This window comes from Trichoderma harzianum (genome assembly GCF_003025095.1).
Source record: "Trichoderma harzianum CBS 226.95 unplaced genomic scaffold M431scaffold_5, whole genome shotgun sequence".
Classification (NCBI taxonomy): Eukaryota; Fungi; Ascomycota; class Sordariomycetes; order Hypocreales; family Hypocreaceae; genus Trichoderma; species Trichoderma harzianum.
In genome coordinates, this window is record NW_020209253.1 from 2499606 (window position 1) to 2517292 (window position 17687).

At 52.0% G+C, this 17687-nt stretch overlaps 6 protein-coding genes across 6 annotated transcripts; 3 read left to right on the plus strand and 3 right to left on the minus strand.

Moving 5' to 3' along the window:
* Positions 1-242: 242 nt before the first annotated feature.
* M431DRAFT_82773 (glycoside hydrolase family 81 protein) lies at positions 243-2716 on the plus strand (the record flags this gene model as incomplete). Its single annotated transcript, XM_024923215.1, has 5 exons — positions 243-1412; positions 1484-1628; positions 1706-2004; positions 2057-2145; positions 2281-2716. The coding sequence occupies 5 exons, from the start codon at positions 243-245 to the stop codon at positions 2714-2716; spliced, it is 2139 nt and encodes a 712-aa protein (XP_024775812.1).
* A 43-nt stretch (positions 2717-2759) lies between these two features.
* Positions 2760-3799, minus strand: M431DRAFT_507781 (hypothetical protein). The gene has a single exon (XM_024919013.1). It carries the CDS (start codon positions 3325-3327, stop codon positions 2818-2820), a length of 510 nt encoding a protein of 169 aa, XP_024775813.1. The 5' UTR covers positions 3328-3799; the 3' UTR covers positions 2760-2817.
* Positions 3800-6146: 2347 nt separating this feature from the next.
* Positions 6147-7767, plus strand: M431DRAFT_5034 (hypothetical protein; the record flags this gene model as incomplete). The annotated part of the gene is made up of 5 exons (XM_024918296.1): positions 6147-6375; positions 6455-6666; positions 6720-6950; positions 7010-7529; positions 7586-7767. The coding sequence occupies 5 exons, from the start codon at positions 6147-6149 to the stop codon at positions 7765-7767; spliced, it is 1374 nt and encodes a 457-aa protein (XP_024775814.1).
* A 695-nt stretch (positions 7768-8462) lies between these two features.
* On the minus strand, positions 8463-11320 carry M431DRAFT_82895 (hypothetical protein; the record flags this gene model as incomplete). The annotated part of the gene is made up of 3 exons (XM_024923233.1): positions 8463-8645; positions 8719-10803; positions 10862-11320. 3 exons carry the CDS (start codon positions 11318-11320, stop codon positions 8463-8465), a joined length of 2727 nt encoding a protein of 908 aa, XP_024775815.1.
* Positions 11321-11726: 406 nt separating this feature from the next.
* M431DRAFT_84163 (hypothetical protein) lies at positions 11727-13165 on the plus strand (the record flags this gene model as incomplete). Its single annotated transcript, XM_024923403.1, has 2 exons — positions 11727-12016; positions 12094-13165. 2 exons carry the CDS (start codon positions 11727-11729, stop codon positions 13163-13165), a joined length of 1362 nt encoding a protein of 453 aa, XP_024775816.1.
* A 527-nt stretch (positions 13166-13692) lies between these two features.
* On the minus strand, positions 13693-15982 carry M431DRAFT_553031 (hypothetical protein; the record flags this gene model as incomplete). Its single annotated transcript, XM_024921377.1, has 2 exons — positions 13693-15297; positions 15378-15982. 2 exons carry the CDS (start codon positions 15980-15982, stop codon positions 13827-13829), a joined length of 2076 nt encoding a protein of 691 aa, XP_024775817.1. The 3' UTR covers positions 13693-13826.
* Between the last annotated feature and the right edge of the window lie 1705 nt (positions 15983-17687).

Here is a 17687-nt window from a genome sequence, read left to right on the forward strand (position 1 = left end):
AGTCTGAGTCTTCCTCTTATACTCAGAATAGCTTCACAACGACAGTTACTGTGACTACGAGCTCCCTTCCAACCGAAACAGGAATATCGCCCCAATCACATACCAATCAACTAAGCACAAGCGAAAGCGACGTTCCCCACGGTCCAACCAGAGTGCCTCAAGTGCCAGCTGCAGAGACCACAGCCAAATTCTACACACGGATAGCCGATATGGACGCCGCTACCGCTGAAGAAGAAAGCACCATGGTGTCAAAGAACATTTTCGCGGAGCCCATCGACGTCGATTTGCCTCCCTCCCAAATCACGACTCGAAAGGACCACCCCGTTCCTCGAAAAGGGATTCGGGAGAATGCTCCGCTTCAGACAAACAAGTTCTACTCCAACTTCTTCTTGGAAGACCAGCGATGTCCGACCTTTACTTTTCCCTACTCGCTGGCCTGGGCTGGAGGAAAAGGCATAACGGCCAGCTGGGGCATGGCATGCTCTCACACGGAGGCTAGCCAACGGGTTTTTGGCAAAGAGAAGTTTAACGGTGCTTCGTCTTTCTATCTCAACCCGGTGGGCATCCATTCCCTGGTTCTTTCTGCCAAGGAGCTTGGAAAAGAAACGATTCTTTCCATTGACAGCATGACAGCCTTCTCGGCGCGGGTTCACCTGAGCAGAGACGACAATTCTCCACCCGCTATATCGTTTCCCCTGGTGCAAGGAATGGCATACATTACGGCACAGTATAGCGGATCAACCCCCGTCATTCAAACTGGTGTATTCTTCAAGACTATGACTCGGGTAACACGAGAACTCAAGCATGGCGTAGCCAAATTCACGTTTCATCTCGAGGATGGAGCCACTTGGCTGATGTATGCTTGGGCGACAAAGGGGGATCCGCTGGACCTCAGGGTTATCAACAATGGACTAGCTGAATCGAAGAAGCCGTTCCATGGCATCATTCAGGTTTGCAAGTGTCCAAAGAGCCAGGATGCCGAGGATATCTTGGACGATGGCGCCGGCATCTGGCCCGTCACGCTCGAATTGACAGGTACGGCTCGCAGTTATGAAGGCAGCTACTCGTTCAATTTTGCGATAGACGGGCATCAGACTGGTAACCTTTATATGTACGCTCTCCCTCACCATATCGATTCGTTTGATCAGGAGACAAAGAGGCGTATACAACGGGAAGCGCAGCTGCAATCGACTACGAAGGGCCTTGCCACTTTGGTCAAGGGGAATCGATGGACCATGCTTGAGCCCAAGATGCCGGTGGACATGACGTTTGCTCCCTGGGACCCCGAAAGAGGAAACATGGAGAAGCTATCAAGTCATGCGAAGAGCATCATCCACGCGGCAGCCGCAAAGGAAATCGCACAGAACATGATTGCGCAGAGCAATCTAGACTCCATGTACTTTAGCGGAAAGGTATACATCTTTGATGATTTCTCGTCTCCCTCCCCGTGATATGGAAATTCAACTGACAAACTGCTTCCTAGGCCTTGGCCAAGTTTGCAACCATTCTTTACGTGGTCAGATGGATGCTAGGGGACAATGCCTTAGCACAAACTGGCTTGGGTCAGCTCAAGGCGGCGTTTGCCACGTTTGCGGCCAACAAACAAAAGTTTCCTCTTGTCTACGAATGTAAGTAGAGGCTTGCTGCTTGTTATTGCTGACCTCGTTTCAAGGCCATTGTGAGATGCTAACTCTACGACTTGCAGCTGCTTGGGGTGGTATCGTGTCGTCGGCGAGCTATGTTACCGGAAATTCCGGTGCTGACTTTGGAAACACGTACTACAACGATCATCATTTTCACTACGGCTATCATATCCTCGCTGGCGCAATCATTGGCCATCTCGATTCAGGTTGGCTGCAGCAGAACAAGGACTATATCAATGCGCTGGTTCGAGATGTGGCCAATCCTAGCGCCAAGGACAAGCTGTTTCCCATGTGGCGGAATTTTGACTGGTACCACGGCCACAGTTGGGCACATGGTCTCTATGCCGCTATGGACGGCAAGGTGAATTGGACTCTTGAGACGGTAGCGCTTCTCCATTGCTAACGGCCAGTAGGACCAAGAATCGAGCTCTGAGGATATGATGCACGCATATGCTATCAAGATGTGGGGCAAGGTCAGCAGGAATGCCGATTTGGAGGCAAGGTAAGAGGCGAGATTCCTCATGCTCATGCTCTGGTGATGTCCACGTCTTCTGTTTGTTTCTTGCTTTCATCGTTTACTCGCTTGCCCCTTTAACCCCCGAGAAATTCAAAATAGCTGATGCCAAGAACGTAATAGGGGTAATCTGCAGCTCTCCATCATCGCCCGTAGCCTGCAAAATTATTATCTGTACAAGAGCGACAACGAGGTACAGCCAAAGCAGTTTATTGGCAACAAGGTCGCGGGCATCCTATTCGAGAACAAGGTAGACCACACTACGTATTTCGATCCCAACATCGAGGCAATTCAGGGGATCCACATGATTCCTATTCTACCCTCGACGCCGTTTGTGAGGGTCAAGGAATTCGTCCAGGAAGAATGGGACGCCTTTTTCAGCGACGGGCGGATCGACGACATTGGCAATGCTTGGAAGGGCATCATTTGGGCCAGCTATGCGTCGGTTGAGCCAAGGAAGGCTTGGGAATTCTTTAGCTCTCGCTCATTTAGCCCCCAGTGGCTGGATGGCGGAGCATCGCTGACGTGGTTTATGGCTTATTCTGCTGGTAAGTTCTAGGGTGTCTCTAATCTGTCAGAGCTGGGAATCCGATGCTAACAGGCAGCAACAGCGCTTGGGGAAATATGATGAGCAAGGAGAGGATGGCCTCTGATCTTCTGCTACTTGGCAACTGTCGGTTGGAGGCTTAGGAAGCAAGCGTGGCAAGCTAAACGTTGAAGCGATCCTTTAGATCGTCTTGGCTGCTTCCGGTGGGATGGGGCCGGGGCGGCGTATTTGTCGATGCGTATCTTGCCGGGCCTTTGCCGATGCGGGAAGTTGATGCGGGAAGGGATGCGAGGCTGAGCACGTCGGCGGCAGGACAGATGCGGCATTCGAGGGCGAAATTGACTTTGCGGGCGGGATTCTGAGCAGAGGCGTAGTGGCATTGTCAATTGCCTGTTTCTGCTTCTGTTCCGGCTTGTTCCTGGTGAGGTGTGGCCAGCGCTGACTAAGGCCGTTTGATATTCAAAGCCGTGACGTCGTCGGACATGCTGGCGGGAGGTTCGGGATCGCTCGCTCACGCCGTGACTTATGCTGGGCGCAATGCTCTTGTCACCTGATGGTTGCTGCGACTCGGTTTGGTTCCACGATACATGTACATTTTGCAGAATAGATGCTTCATTTCTCATGGGACCCTTAATTTCGGCTTCCCTAGATCGAGGTGCTCCGGCTGTGCAGTGTGACGGTAATCAACAAGATCTCCACGTGGGCGCTTGGCGATACTAAGTTGTTAATCGATAAGATCCGCCGTGCAAGGGGCACTGCGGCAGAGCCAGAGCCTTGGATAGAGCCTAGAGCCTTGGATAGAGCCTAGAGCCTTGGCCATATTCTTGGCCTAAACCTGGGCGAGAGGCTGAGACACTGGTGTAGTGTAGCCCATCGGAAACGTTGGACTTGGAGAGTCGGGATGTTATCGGTGACGAGTCGGCCAGCGGGGTAAATTCGGTTCTAGAAGCAGCCGGGTAAAAGAGAGTGTAGTTGAAAATCAAAAATCAAAAATTCAAAATCATGAATAATGAGGCTGGAGCGATACGATTTGTCTAACGAAGTCACGAGTGAGGGGGGGGAAATTAAGCTTAATTTGCAATGTTCACCTTTGAGAGGTGGATTTGGGGGGCTGTGCAAGTTGAAGAAGAGGGCGATGCAGTTGCTTGGTAAGAGGGGTGGCTGTTGGAGAAACGATGTTTGTACGAGACTTGCGTGTTTGAAAGGGAAGAGATTTGATGGGATAAGGGGGAGCACGTGGTATATGGTAGGTGAGGGTTTTGTCTTGGCTTTTTTTTTTTTTTGCATGCATGCAGGCGGTGTTTTGGAGATGATTTGATATTACCTTGCTTGATGTTGTACGAGGTTATGGAGTGGAATGGAAGTAAGGTACAGAGTCGATAAGATAAGTACGGTAGTACTTGGGCACCGAGGTAAGTAGAGTACTTGGACACTATACCTAAGCGGCTACTGTAGATTGGAACGTGCGAGTATAAGGTTCGGATACGTGTGTACCTTTTTTTTTTTTCTTTTTCTTTGTTCTTTTGCTTTTCCTTTTTCTCCGACCGAGGCGCGAGGTTATGGGTCAGTAGGGCTATCATTTGGTAATCGTTGCGTTCTTTTTTACAAACAAGCGCGGGTACCGATCATCGGGCGAGCGAATGAAAAAGCAAGAGGACGGCATTCTCCGTTCCTTTGCCGCCCTGTCGCAGAACAAAGAGCGAAAAAAGAAGAAGCGTTGCGTTGCTGCTGAATCGTGCATGACGTCGTGGATTGACGGCTTTACGTTAGCTTCTTCTCCACTCCTGCGAGGGGGGAACATGCAGTTACTTGGCTCTTTGTACAGTTCCATTCCGTCACACAACAAGCTTTTTTAGACTGGCGAAGCCTTTTTGTGGGTAATTTTGGAAGGGGGGGTTCCATGCGCATGTTTTGGGAAGCGGGAGGCGCTAATATCGGATTGGATTGATTGGATTTGATTTCGATGCTTGCATTTGCACCTGGAAGCGCCCGGGGCGGGAACAGCGTTGCGAATTGGCCCTTTTCAAGGTTTAATGTTGAATTACCACATTACACAGTGCAGTGCAGTAGCTGCGGCCTGTCTAGTGAGATCCAGACCATTGCAGACCTACAGTGCTAGCTGATTGCCAAGATGCCCCAGACAAACAATTACGGTGAAGCAGATACGGAGTACATTGTGCGCACGTAGACATACGTCAACCGGCGGTATAGCTGTCATACAATCTGCAGCTGCAGGCTGGCGCAAGAGGGGCTTCTGGTTCTTGGAGGGGAAGGAGGCCTCCAGTCCAGCTCCCGGCAAGGCAAGTCGCGTGCCAAGATTTGTGTACATCCGTGCCTTGCGCCTGCAGTTACAGCATATCGTGCTCTGGATGCTGTAATCACCAAATCAAACGTCACAATGCAGCGTCAAAATCAAGTCATCCGACGCCCACAAGCCCCTCGATACTTACGAGTGCAGTGTTATCAGTTATTCCAGGCCTCAGCCACACCCCAATTCCATTGCATCGAAAGGTACTGGTACTTGGCAACCTTGAACCTCGAATTCTCACACGCACCTACCCGGACCCCTGTGGACCCGCGCTAGCCTTGGCCCCGGCATACCCATTCGCTGAACATCGCGGTCACTCGCTCTTCTTTTTTCCCTCCATCTCTCTCGATTCGCCTTCGACCGACTCGACCGCGGCTTCAACCGAGATTCCAACAAAGGGTTGTACATTGTACTGTGACCCAAAATACCCCCGATTGCTCTCGATATATCCCGCCGTGTCCGGGTAAATTCGCTTGTCCCGTATCCTGTGGCTATTCCGGAGCTTCCAGCCATGGTCTGGGGCCTGTGTAAGTGACATCCTTGCTGTCTATTCTCTTGGTTCATATCAGGCGTGCGATCCGATCCAGTGCTTTCTTGCGACTCATATCAAATCAAATCTCCCTTTGTTCTTTTTCCTTCGCCCTAGCTCTGTGAACATACCACGCCCCCGGACCAAACAAAAACGCCACGCGCAGTTCTTAAAACCTCAATTTCTCTCCCCTCTCCACCCTGCCCAGCCTCGTCGCCTTGAACTTTTATTACTTTACCCTGCCTCGCCCTCTGTGTCTCCATCCTGCACCACACAAATAGCGCCTCTATAATTGCAACCTTCAATGGGCAGTGGGAATTGGCATCGTGGCTGCCATCGCTGATCCTCTTCCTCCTCTTCTTCTTCATCCCCCCGCTTCCTACGACACGGCTGCCTTTGCGAATATCTCCAACTAGCAACTCTCCCTTGCCTCGCGCGTGCAATCCTCTGCTGCTCTCTACTCTCTTTCCGTCATTGCGCCGCCGTTCTCTTTCTCTCTTTAAACAACCGATCTCGCTCGTTGCGATCTCCCGTAAACTGACCACATTCAATTGGTATTGTCGACTACAGTTAACTTAAATTGGACGAGAAGCATTCGGCGCACAATGAGCTACAAACCAAACAACAACGAGCGCACGCCGCTCCTCAATGGCCTCAACGGCGAGAGCTCCAATGGCAACCAGAATCATATTCTAGGTGACGTTCACCGCGAGCGCTCCGCGGCCTTCCAATTCTTCTTCGATTCGAAGCACACGCCGGGCAATGACAGCGACAACTTCGTCGTCCGCAGCCTTGCCTACACTTGGCATGTCACGAAGGTGACTCTGCTCAGCAGTAAGTTTTGCACGAGAATAGCAATCCCGCCCGCTTCTCGGCGAATAGCTGTATACTGATTTTTTTCTTCGCAATTTAGACTATGTCAACTTCCTGCTCATCATGGTCCCCATCGGTATTATTGCTGGCCGCCTCGGCTGGAACTCAACCGCCGTTTTTACCATCAACTTCTTCGCCATCATCCCCCTCGCTGCCGTCTTGTCCTTTGCGACTGAGGAAATATCTCTCAAGCTCGGCGAGGCCCTGGGTGGGCTGCTGAACGCTACTTTTGGAAACGCTGTTGAGTTGATTGTACGTTGCGCGCAATATTTCCCCATCTTTCGGCAGGTACTGACTATTTGCAGGTCAGCATTGTGGCTCTTCGTGAGAACCAGATTGAGGTTGTGCAATCTTCCATGCTCGGATCCATTCTTTCAAACTTGCTGCTGGTCATGGGAATGTGCTTTTTGTTTGGAGGTCTTCGACACCGTGGTTCGACCGGAGCTGGTACGGAACAGACTTTCTCAGCCGCTGTTGCGCAGACTGCCTGCTCCCTCATGGCCCTCTCCTCTGCTTCCCTGGTTATTCCCGCTGCGGTATGTTCCCCCCTTTTCGCATGTTTGGAGCACGAGCTTTGTCTAACATCATTCTGTAGCTGTACGGCGTCCTCGACCAGAAGAACACTGATATCGGCGACAAGGACCGCAGCATCCTGGTTCTTTCTCGCGGCACTGCCATCATTCTGCTGGTTCTATACGCCATGTATCTTATTTTCCAGCTTCGGACGCACAGCAACCTTTTCGACCCCGAAGACCTTCTCACTGCCGACGGTGAGGAGCCCGAAGAACCCACTCTGGGTCCGATTGCTGCTGCCGCGGTCCTCGTCGTTGTAACAGTTTTGGTCGCCATCTGTGCCGATTACTTGGTCGGAAGTATCGATGACCTTGTCGAAAGCGCAAATATCAGCAAAGCATTCATCGGTTTAATCCTGATTCCCATTGTTGGAAATGCTGCGGAACATGTCACTGCCGTGGTCGTCGCCCTTCGCAACAAGATGGACCTGGCCATGGGTGTGGCAATTGGCTCCAGCATTCAGATTGCGTTGGGTGTCACCCCATTCCTCGTTATTGTCGGATGGATTATTGGACGTGACATGACGCTCCACTTCGAGACTTGTGAGTTACACTTGTGTCTAAAGAAATTATCTTGGAGAAAGCTAACCATGATCTAGTCGAGACTGTTGCATTCGCCGTGTCCGTTTTGGTTGTCACTTATACCGTTCAAGACGGCAAATCAAACTACCTCGAAGGCGCCATGCTTCTCGGCCTCTACATTATCATTGCCGTTGCTTTCTTTGCTACGCCAGGAGACTTCTTGGACAAGGCAACAGATCTTATCAGCGGCAGCAACTAAGCACGACTGAATAACATCGACGACTTTCATCTGAGTCGATATCTATTACCTTGGTCGAAGATCGCATTCTCCCGACCATTGAAATATAACATAGCCATCGATGCTATGAATACCTCGAGAACATCCCTTTCTTATGTTATGGACGAACGCGGGACTTCTTTACTACAACAAAAACCCTCGGATCGAGATTACTCCTGGCTACACTAGCCCCTTTCCTAGCCCTGTATTATTATTTTCCTGCATTGTGGTGAATTCCAAGGATTGCAAATTTGAAGTCATTGCGAGGGACGGCTGTGGATCAGAGAATATTGCTAGATGCATAGGATCAAAATGTGCGCCCCAAGGTAGCGGTGGTCGCTCTGCCTTTGCTTCTTTTTTTCTCTTTTGTTTATTTCCTTTTCTCTCGCGATTTATGGGGAATCAAACGGACAAAATGATGGCGTTATATCGTGTTTGTATTGATAATTTTAATGATACCTGTGGAAAAGTAACAAATCTTTCGCACCTGACGTCCGCCGTGATCTCCAACAGAAGAGCTATGAATATTCCACAAGAATTGACTTTTAACAACCGAGATATATTCAGGCCACATGAAAATCAAACCTGAATGGTGTGTACATTGTAAAGGAAAACAAAAGGCCCATCATCCGAATAAGTCTATTTTCCATTCTGACAATATTGAAAAATCAAAAAATCTATGCAGAAGGCTTCGACATGGGCGTAATGATGCCCTGCTTCATGATAACTCTTGGCTTCGTGTTGTCCTGGAACGTCTCCTTGGTCATCCATTCGGGGCCAACAGGAAGACGCAAAGCCCGCTCGTACTGCTGTCTCGACTCGAATGGGAAGGGAAGCTGGGATGCGAGATAGCGGTCGTTCTATAAGACAGAGAGTTAGCTTTCCGTAACAAAATATTGAGAAAACAGGTGGAAATAGGAGGTTAAGACGAACCTTTTTGATGCGCTTTTCGTTAATAATTACTTTATCCAGCTTGGCGTCCTTGCGGTCCTTCTTCTTGATGCCCTCGACCTTTGTCAGGAAGCGGCCCTGGTGCCTCTTCTTCTCGCGGGCGCTGATGCCCTCGCCGACCCAGGAGCCCCAGCCGGGGAGCGTGTTGTCGATGACCTTGTCGTCGTCCTCTTCGGCGATTTCGTCCTTTTCGCGCTGGAACTCGGTGACGACGTCTTCGCCGGCAAAGGCGCGTGCTACGAGGGCCTTGTCGCGGATGGCGAGGGGCAGGCGGTTCTCTGACTCGGCGTCGGAGTCGGATTCGGAGGAGGTGTCGTCGTCATCATCTTGGGCTTGAGGTTGTGACTTCTTGGCTGGCTTGGATTTCGGTTTAGGTTGAGAAGCGGTGAGGATGTTGGCGTTGAGGTCGAGGTCGTCGGCGCGTGCTGACGAAGTCTTCTTTCTGCGCGAGTCGCCCTGAGACCAAGCTCCCGCGATAGAAGTCGTTGCTTCAGCAGGAGTTGACCAGGCGTGGTTCACCGAACCATTTGTGATATGAGGGGCGCCATCGCCGTTTGCGAAGCTCACGTCTTGCTCCTCTTCCCTAGAGTCCTTGACGCGGTTCCTCTTGGCTTCTCGAGCTGAGATGTTGTTCTGCGGCATGGAGAACGGGTTGGCCGCTCCGTTGCCGTACTGCCTTCGGCCAATCTCGCCTCCCTTTTCTTCTTCGTCCGAGACTTGGGCTTCTTCTCCGTCTAGCTCTCTGCGGATTTCCTTGATGAGGTCGTCGTTTGCCTTCTTCTTCGCTGCTTCCGCCTTTTGCATAAACTTCATCTTCATCAGCCTCGACTGGGGCTCGTCGTCCTCTTCTTCGAGCTCATCAAGCTGTCGCCGCAAGTCATCATTGTCATCATCATCAGATCCGGAGCTGCTGGTTTCGTCTGAATCATCTCCAGCTCCCCTTGAGTTCTTGCCTTCTTTCCTTCTACGCAGCTCCTCGTCCTTGCGAGCCATTTCTGTCAAACCAGACCGGAAATCGTCGTCCCAAACGGCACGCTTCGCCTTAGATCCCATCTTGGCCCACTTGCTGTCCTTGTGACGCTGGCCGACTCGTTCCAGGGCGCGGCGACGGTCCTGAGCTTCCCTCTCCTCTTCGGAATCGATTTCGCCTGCCTCGGCCATGGCTTCCTTAGTAGCCATCTCGTCGCGCTCCCGTTGTTTTCTGTGGACTCTGTGATAGGCCTTGCTCTTAATCTTCTTGATACGCTTGGCGCGCTTTGCTTCTCTGGAATTGATCTCGCGCTCGAGACGCTTCCTTTCCAGAACCTGCTTCCGAGTAAGCAGGTTGCCCTCCTCGTCGAATTCCTGCTTTTTAGGCTTCTTCTCCTTTTCCAAAGATAGACCGCTCTCCTCCATGATGCCCATGATTGTAGATTCGAGCTCGTTGGCAGCACTCTTCAGTGTGAGAGGTTGAAGCTCTGTCCGATCGAGCCCAGCTGATTCAGAGTTCTCAGGAAGAGGGAATATCAGGTGTTCGGCTCTGCGGTTCTGTTTAACGGTCTCCGTCCATCGATTAAGTGTTTCGTTTGTTTTTTCGTAGGCGGCTGCTCGGTCGATACGGCCCTGTTCTCTTCTTGATAGTGGCACATCTAGCTTCTTTGTCGCTCCGGGCCGTGTTTCTTTCGATTCCTTCTTCAGGAGTTTTACTGATTGCTTCATAAAAGGGTCGTTTAATCCAGAGAGTCCGAGGTCGCCAAGATCGATCTTCTGGTTCTTGGAAACTGGCGCGCTATTCTCGTCGTCGTCTTCCTCGCCACCAAAGCCAGATATCAAGCCTTTGAGCTCTTTCAATCTTTCAGGATCGGCCTCCTCGTCACTGTCATCATCAACATCCTCAGAGCCATCCGACTCATCAGAATCCTCCTCGTCTTCTGAATCTTCCTCTTCAGAGCCTTCTTCACCTTCTGGCTCTTCTTCTTCAGATTCTTCCTCGAACTGATCCAGAGCCGTTGCCAGATCAATAGCCTCTTCGCCCAGAGTTTCTCCTTGATCGTCATTGCTATCGTCAGAGTCTTCTGAGCCGTCGTCCTGTTTTTCTGTGGGTTAGCACTATAGATCAGTATTTTCACCAATTGCAAGTTCTCACCTTTCGTTGGCCAGTCTTGGAGCCGCGGAAGGCATAGCCCTGAAACATTTCATTGTCGCTGTCGCCAAACGCATCGTCACTCTCAATTTCGGAATCTTCGTCGTCGTCTGCCATTCCACCAAGCTGCCACTCGTTTCCCTCGCTGTCGCTGCCAAACTCTACATCGCCACCAGCTGCCGCACCGCGCTGGGGAGCCTTGATCTTCTTCCGCTTGGGACCTTCTTCTTCTTCTTCGTCCTCCTCATCCTCGTCCTCTTCCTCTCGCGCATGCTTTTTCTCAATTTCGGCATCCAATTCTCGTGCTCGTGGCGTCTTCTTCTCCTTTGTGGGGAATCTCTCCTGCGCAATGTTGAAGGCGTTCAGCGCATTCGTCTGTGCCCTCGACTTGGACTTCTTGGGGCCAGACTTGGCCTTTGGCTGGCTTAGCAGCGGCCGTCCATGAGCCTGTCGACCCGGCATCTTCACGGGCTCTGTATTCGTAAATTAGAGGGCGTTATTGCCAGGTGGTTCGCGACGCCAAGCTGTCCAAGTGCCTCTCAAGCTTTTTTCGCTTCTCTTTTTTTCGCTGCTGCTCAACTTTGCCTTACGGTTTTTTCTGCCGTGTAAAAAATTTGGCGGTGAGAGTAGTTTGGCGGGGACCCCCGGCAGCATCCCACCTATCAGCGCCCCTCTAATTCTTTCCCGACTCCGCTGTGGCCCGCCCGCCTCGGCGCTCTGTAAGCTCCGACGACATCCATGCTATAATTCAGATTCCCGAAATAATCGTGCGATCCAGCGCCTTTTCGTCTTCACATTGAGCGCTATTGCGCAAAAGAAGCACAAAATGGCCGTCTTTGCAGCTGGGCTTCGGAGGGCTGCCCTCCAGATGCCCTCGAGGTTCTTTGTCTGCAACCAATGCCTTCGACAGGCGCCCAGACGCTCTCCTTCGACAATTCTGAATATCGTACGATCACGAGGATATGCCGATGCGAAGCCATTGGAAAGCCTGGCGGCCCAAAATGCTTCAGCTGTGGCATCTCAGGTGCAAGCCAAGGCTTCAAAAGCGTTTCCTAAGAAAACCACTTCCAAGGCCGTCGCATATTGGCTTATTGGCAGCGCTGCCAGCTGCTTTGGCATTGTCGTCTGGGGTGGACTAACAAGATTGACCGAGTCTGGGTACGATTTCAATTCGCTTCGGATGAGCAAGAGAAGCAATGCGAGAGTCAATCGCTAACCAGATATTCTATATATAGACTTAGCATAACGGAATGGAGACCCGTCACCGGCTCTTTGCCTCCCATGTCACTCGCCGACTGGGAGTCTGAATTCGAAAAATACCGTGCGTCCCCGGAATTCCAGCTGCTCAACCCTCACATGACGCTGGAGGAGTTCAAGAAGATTTACTTTATGGAATGGACTCATCGCCTCTGGGGCCGCTTCATCGGCATGTCGTTCGTCCTCCCCTCGCTGTACTTTGTCGCGCGCCGCCGAGTCTCCCCCAGAATGGCCGTCAACCTCCTCGGTATCTCCAGCTTGATCGGTTTCCAGGGCTTTATTGGCTGGTGGATGGTCAAGTCTGGTCTCAAGGACGATCTCTTTGCTCCTGGCTCTCACCCGCGTGTCTCCCAGTACCGATTGACCACTCACTTGGCTACCGCCTTTGTCTGCTATTCCTGGATGCTCATGTCTGGCCTGACCATCCTCCGCACCCGCCGTCTGCTCGCCGACCCTGCTGCCGCCTCCGCTGTCATTAACGCCATCAAGAACCCCGCCCTCAAGACTTTCAGGCGCTCAGTTCTTGGCGTCACCGGCCTCGTTTTCCTCACTGCCATGTCTGGTGGCTTGGTTGCCGGTCTCGACGCCGGTCTCATCTACAACGAGTTCCCCAAGATGGGCCTCGGCTTCACCCCGCCAAAGTCTGAGCTGTGGGACAAGTTCTACTCCCGCAAGGAAGACGGCTCTGACCTGTGGTGGCGCAACATGCTCGAGAACCCCAGCACCGTCCAGCTCGACCACCGAATCATGGCCATCACGACCTTTTGCACAATCCTGGCCCTCTTCGCATACGCTCGCACCGGAAAGGTCGCCGCCGTGCTTCCAAAGAACGCAAAGAAGGGCACTACTGGCCTCGTCCATCTCGTCACCTTGCAAGCCGCCCTCGGCATCTCCACCCTCATCTACATGGTTCCCACACACTTGGCGGCCACTCACCAGGCTGGCAGCCTTGCTGTTCTCACTGGCGCATTGGTGCTCGCTCACCGATTGCACATCCCAAAGTCGACGGTGCGGATGATTGAGAAGAAGCTGAAGCAGATTAAGCCATGAAGCGAGCCGCTTCTCTGTATAAAATAGATGATGTACTATTACGCTACACGGAGGAACAATTGCCAGGGACACATCCCGACAGAAAATCATGTATAAAACTCAACTCAAGACATATATATAGAGGACGAGACAAGGAAAAGGATTCTCTTAAAAAATAAAAATGCATATAAATTCCATCTATTGACGCCTACTCCTTACTTTCGATTTCTAGTCAGCAATGCCCAATAGTAGTTTCACAAAATATTTCAACCCCTCTTTCTTCTTCAGCCTTATCCCATTCTACAAACAAACCAAAAGCAAAAATAATGAAAAGATAAAATTCGACATTCTCCCAGTCCCCCTAATCCATTTCCTCCGCCAGTCTATATGCTTCTTAATCCGGCCCAAATGCTGCGGTTTCTATATTAACACATCATGAAGGCGCACAGAAAATGCTGATTGTTCCTTTTTTGTTGAAATAATCGTGAGATTTGTTATATCGCATGAAAAGAAAAGAAAAAAGTGAAAAGATTCTTTTTTAATGAGGCCGTCGCTCGAAAATGAATGCCGGTAACCATGATGGCCAGTGTACAACCGTTTATATAAATGAGACGTTCCTTCTATTAAAACCGTCCGAAAATACGCCCTCTTCCGATATATGTTTTTTTTTTCATCGACATTATTATTCCAAGTACATGTCACCACGCACCCCTTGCATCGCCATGGTGATGTCTGCGCCATGCATGGCGTTGGCTTGCATTGCCGCCATGTTCATGTTGGGCATGGCACGGTTCATGACCATGGCCGCTCTGCTTGCAGGGCTGCCAGCTCCATTTTGCATCATGTAACGCATATCTGCTGTGTTACGTTGCTGCGCCTGTTGCTGTTGAGCCTGCTGTTGTTGCACTTGTTGCTGCACTTGTTGTTGGACCTGCTGCTGGACCTGTTGTTGGACTTGCTGAACAACTTGCTGCTGGACCTGTTGCACCTGCTGGACCTGCTGCTGCTGTTGTTGCTGCTGCTGAGCCATGGGTCCACGAGTCCGAGAAACATCAAGCTGCGCTTGCTGTTGTATAGGTGGGTGCGATGGTTTGATAGGTGATTGGCTCATCATAACAAAGCTATCGTCATCTTCCATCTCGGCATCAGCATCTTGATCGCTGGTCTCTTCGATCGACGGCGGCCCTGTGTTGGTCGTAGACGAAGCGCTTTGCTCACTGGCTGGACCATTCGTGCTTGCGGTGGAGAGCCTTTTGTCGAGCTGCTGCTGCTGCGGCGGCGGCGGCGGCGGCGGTTGCGTCAACTGTGGTGTTTGCACGGCGCTTGGGGGTTCTGACGGACTGTTTTGGTTTCCCGCAGCAGGAGTCTGGGCCGCTGTCTGGTCCAGAGGGCGCTGTGCAGTCATGCCTGTAGCAGTAACACGACTCGACACAATCATATTCTTCCATCGGTCTATTGATTTTGCTACAAGGGTATTCAGGTCCAGATGCCGATCCTCGAGTTCGAAACCAACAAGCTTGGTCCCCGTGACGGCCTGCTCATAGGCGTACGCAAGAACGTCTCGTTCTAGAGGAATGGTGGAGGGCGAGAGCACCTTGAACTCTCTCGGTTGCTGCAGTCGATTGAGCTGGTCGATGTGTGATTTGAGGTTGGCGTTTTCCTGCTTGAGCTTATGATGCTGCTCTTTCATCTTCTCCATTTCCTTATGCTTGCGACCCACTCCCCGTGCCAGCTCAAGAAGCCAAAGTTCACTTTTCCGCTGGCTGGGCAAACTCTCCCAAACCGCATACGCAGATTTCAGGTGTTCGTTGACATGCAGCTCAAGGTTTTCAGCGGCTCTCTCAGCCTTCTTTACGGCCTCTCTCACATCTCTATACGGGCCCCCCGTTGGGGGATACGCCATCTCCTCCATCACGGTGGTCGTGGCCGAAGCGCATGTGATTTTCCATGCCTTGAATTCCTCCAGGAAGTAGGCCTGAAGCGCCTCATACTCGCGCTGGGACGGCCACTGTATAGCCCAGGATGTCGAGGTAGCGTGCTGAGTCGAAGAGAACAAGGTTGGCGGTGGCTGAAGACACTGCAAAGTAAGAGCTGGAAAATCCAGAGCAAGAGGATCGAAGTCGAAAGGCGTCGAATTCCCATCAACCTGCTGTCTAGTTTGGTGTTAGTCGATACCGGCCCCTATGGCGAACACCGGTTCTTGACGAAGCCCTGAAGAGACAAGATAACTTACTTTGCCGCCCGCCATGAGCTTATCAGCTCTCTGAGAGCCAGCTCTGCCGCTCTAGCAGTATCCATAGAGTCTGCCAGCTTTTGTTTGATATCGAACTGAGCTTTTTGGGCCATCTGTTTGCTAGCGTTCCTTGATACCCCAGGACGCTTGTTGGTATCTTGAGGGGCATTGCCATCCCAGGCATTCTTGCCCGGAATATCATTTATAACGCCAGTGGCCTCCCATGGAGTAGTATAAGAGTACTTGACGGGTCCAATATTGTATAGGCCCTCTTTGGGTATGGCAGAAGGTTTGAAGCTATCTGACTCTTGCCCAGGCGATACTTTCCTGGCCGTTGGTTTCGGGGTACCGGCGGGGGTGGAATTATCTCTTCGAGCACCAAGAGAGCCTCGAGGCTGACGTCGAGTGATGTTGCCACGGAGCTTCCGGATAGCATCAACGTCGTGGATACCATCCGGGGGCTTGGGGTTCTTGTCCTTGATATAGAGATCAAGATGTCGGCCGAGGGAAGACGAGGTGAAGGCTTGGCCACAGTACTCGCAGTTTTTGTCCTTTACAGCCTTGGGCTGGTTGCCCTCGGCATTGGGCACCGGCGTTTCAGACATTGCTTGCAATTTCTAGAAGAGAGGGTGTTCCACGAGGGAAGGGACGGCGGTGAAAAGTAGGATATGTTGGTTTTCTTTCTTTCGTCGGCAGAAGCGATCGATCGGCCGGCTGGAGGAGGGGGGAATATCGTTCTGGTTCTGGCGCTACGAAACAGGCAGAGAGAAGGTGATTTGATGGAAGACGACTAAAGCCAACAGCTCCTTTCGTGGAGCAGGACCTGTGAAGATCATAAGGAGCGTATAAAGGACCAGGGGCGGATTTGGAAAACGAGCGTGGGTAGCAAATGCCCTCAAGGGGGAGGCGGTTCACAGACGTCAAGGCTGCTTATTCAACTCAGAGCAGCGTGGAAGCGGACAGGGAAAAGCCAATGCAGAAGCAGAACAAGAAGCAGAACAAGACCTCTCGACGACGGACAGCCCAGAAACAGCTCACTCAATTCCCCTCGTGACAAAGCTCAAAGTCAGGAGAAGCCGTGGGAAACCTTTAATTATTTTTTTTAGGTGGTGAGCCGGCTCAGGGGTGGGACCTCGAACGGGACGCTTCCATGGGAGAGAAGTGGAAAAGGAACATCGACCCCCCCCCCCCTCCAGGGCTCCCCACCGCACCGGGCCCAGGCGCTACAGGCGGCTCATAGCGGGCAGCTCAGGCGCTGGCACTCGCTGTACAGTAGCAGCCCACCGCTAGGCGCCAGTGTGGCCGCTTTCCCCCCTGTCTGGCGCAGCGCCAGAACCCGGCCCCCCAGATTAGTGCTCCAGCTGTCAGCGTCGCCGAGAGACCGTCCACTGGTGGTGCGGATAGCGGGAGACAGGCGTGCCGATCGTGACCGCGGTTTGCTGGCGGTGGCCAGGGCTGCCAGTGAGTTGTTCAGTTGTTCGGTCAGGCCAGGCCAGCCGCCGAAGCCGGGTTTGAGTTGTGAGGAAGCTGAGTCGGGCATCTACGAGGTCGGACTCCCCAGGCTGAGAGAGACATCCAGCCCAGGCACGTGTCAGTACAGGTACCTACATGTATGAGAGCCTGGGGGGACCAATTGAGGGTGCCGCACTTGGCAGAGCAAAGATTGAGGTCGGGTGCATGTACCTCCTACTGGCTACTGGCGATATGACCTGTACTCATCCTCCGTGCCTCCTCATCCTCGAGTCAACCACCAGCAAGCAATCGGCTAGCAAGTACCTACAGATGAGCGCCATGAAGGTACGGGGTACAGCACGGAGCACAAGTACGGGTACATGTCACCTCACTATTACCTGTAGTCGATGTTTTAGAGGCTCCTACGCCAGCAGTAGCGTCGGTAGGATGCAGGAGCAACGGAGTATTGGCCGTCTGCGACCTGCAACCTGCGCTGTGCTCCGTCCGGATACATGTACATGTAGGTACTCGTAATGGGGCGCCGCTGGAGGAAGGAGGCTCGCAGGAGATTGTCATGGTGCCTGCCCACTCTTGCCCAGGAATCATTCCGGCCCTGCTGTTCTGTTCGTGTACGGAGTAACTTACATCATGGGTCGATGGAGACTCATGTGATGGAGCTTCATCAGCGTTTGCTTCTGCGTCTGTCCTCTTAGGTTCAAGCCATTGGATTGATTGACCTTGTTACTACCTTACAGCCCACGGGTATGCACTGCCCAGATGCCTTGGCAACATGAATGGAGCTTGATCAGCCAGCAGCTATCAGCAGCAATCAGCAGCTGAGGACTGGACCTGCTGTAC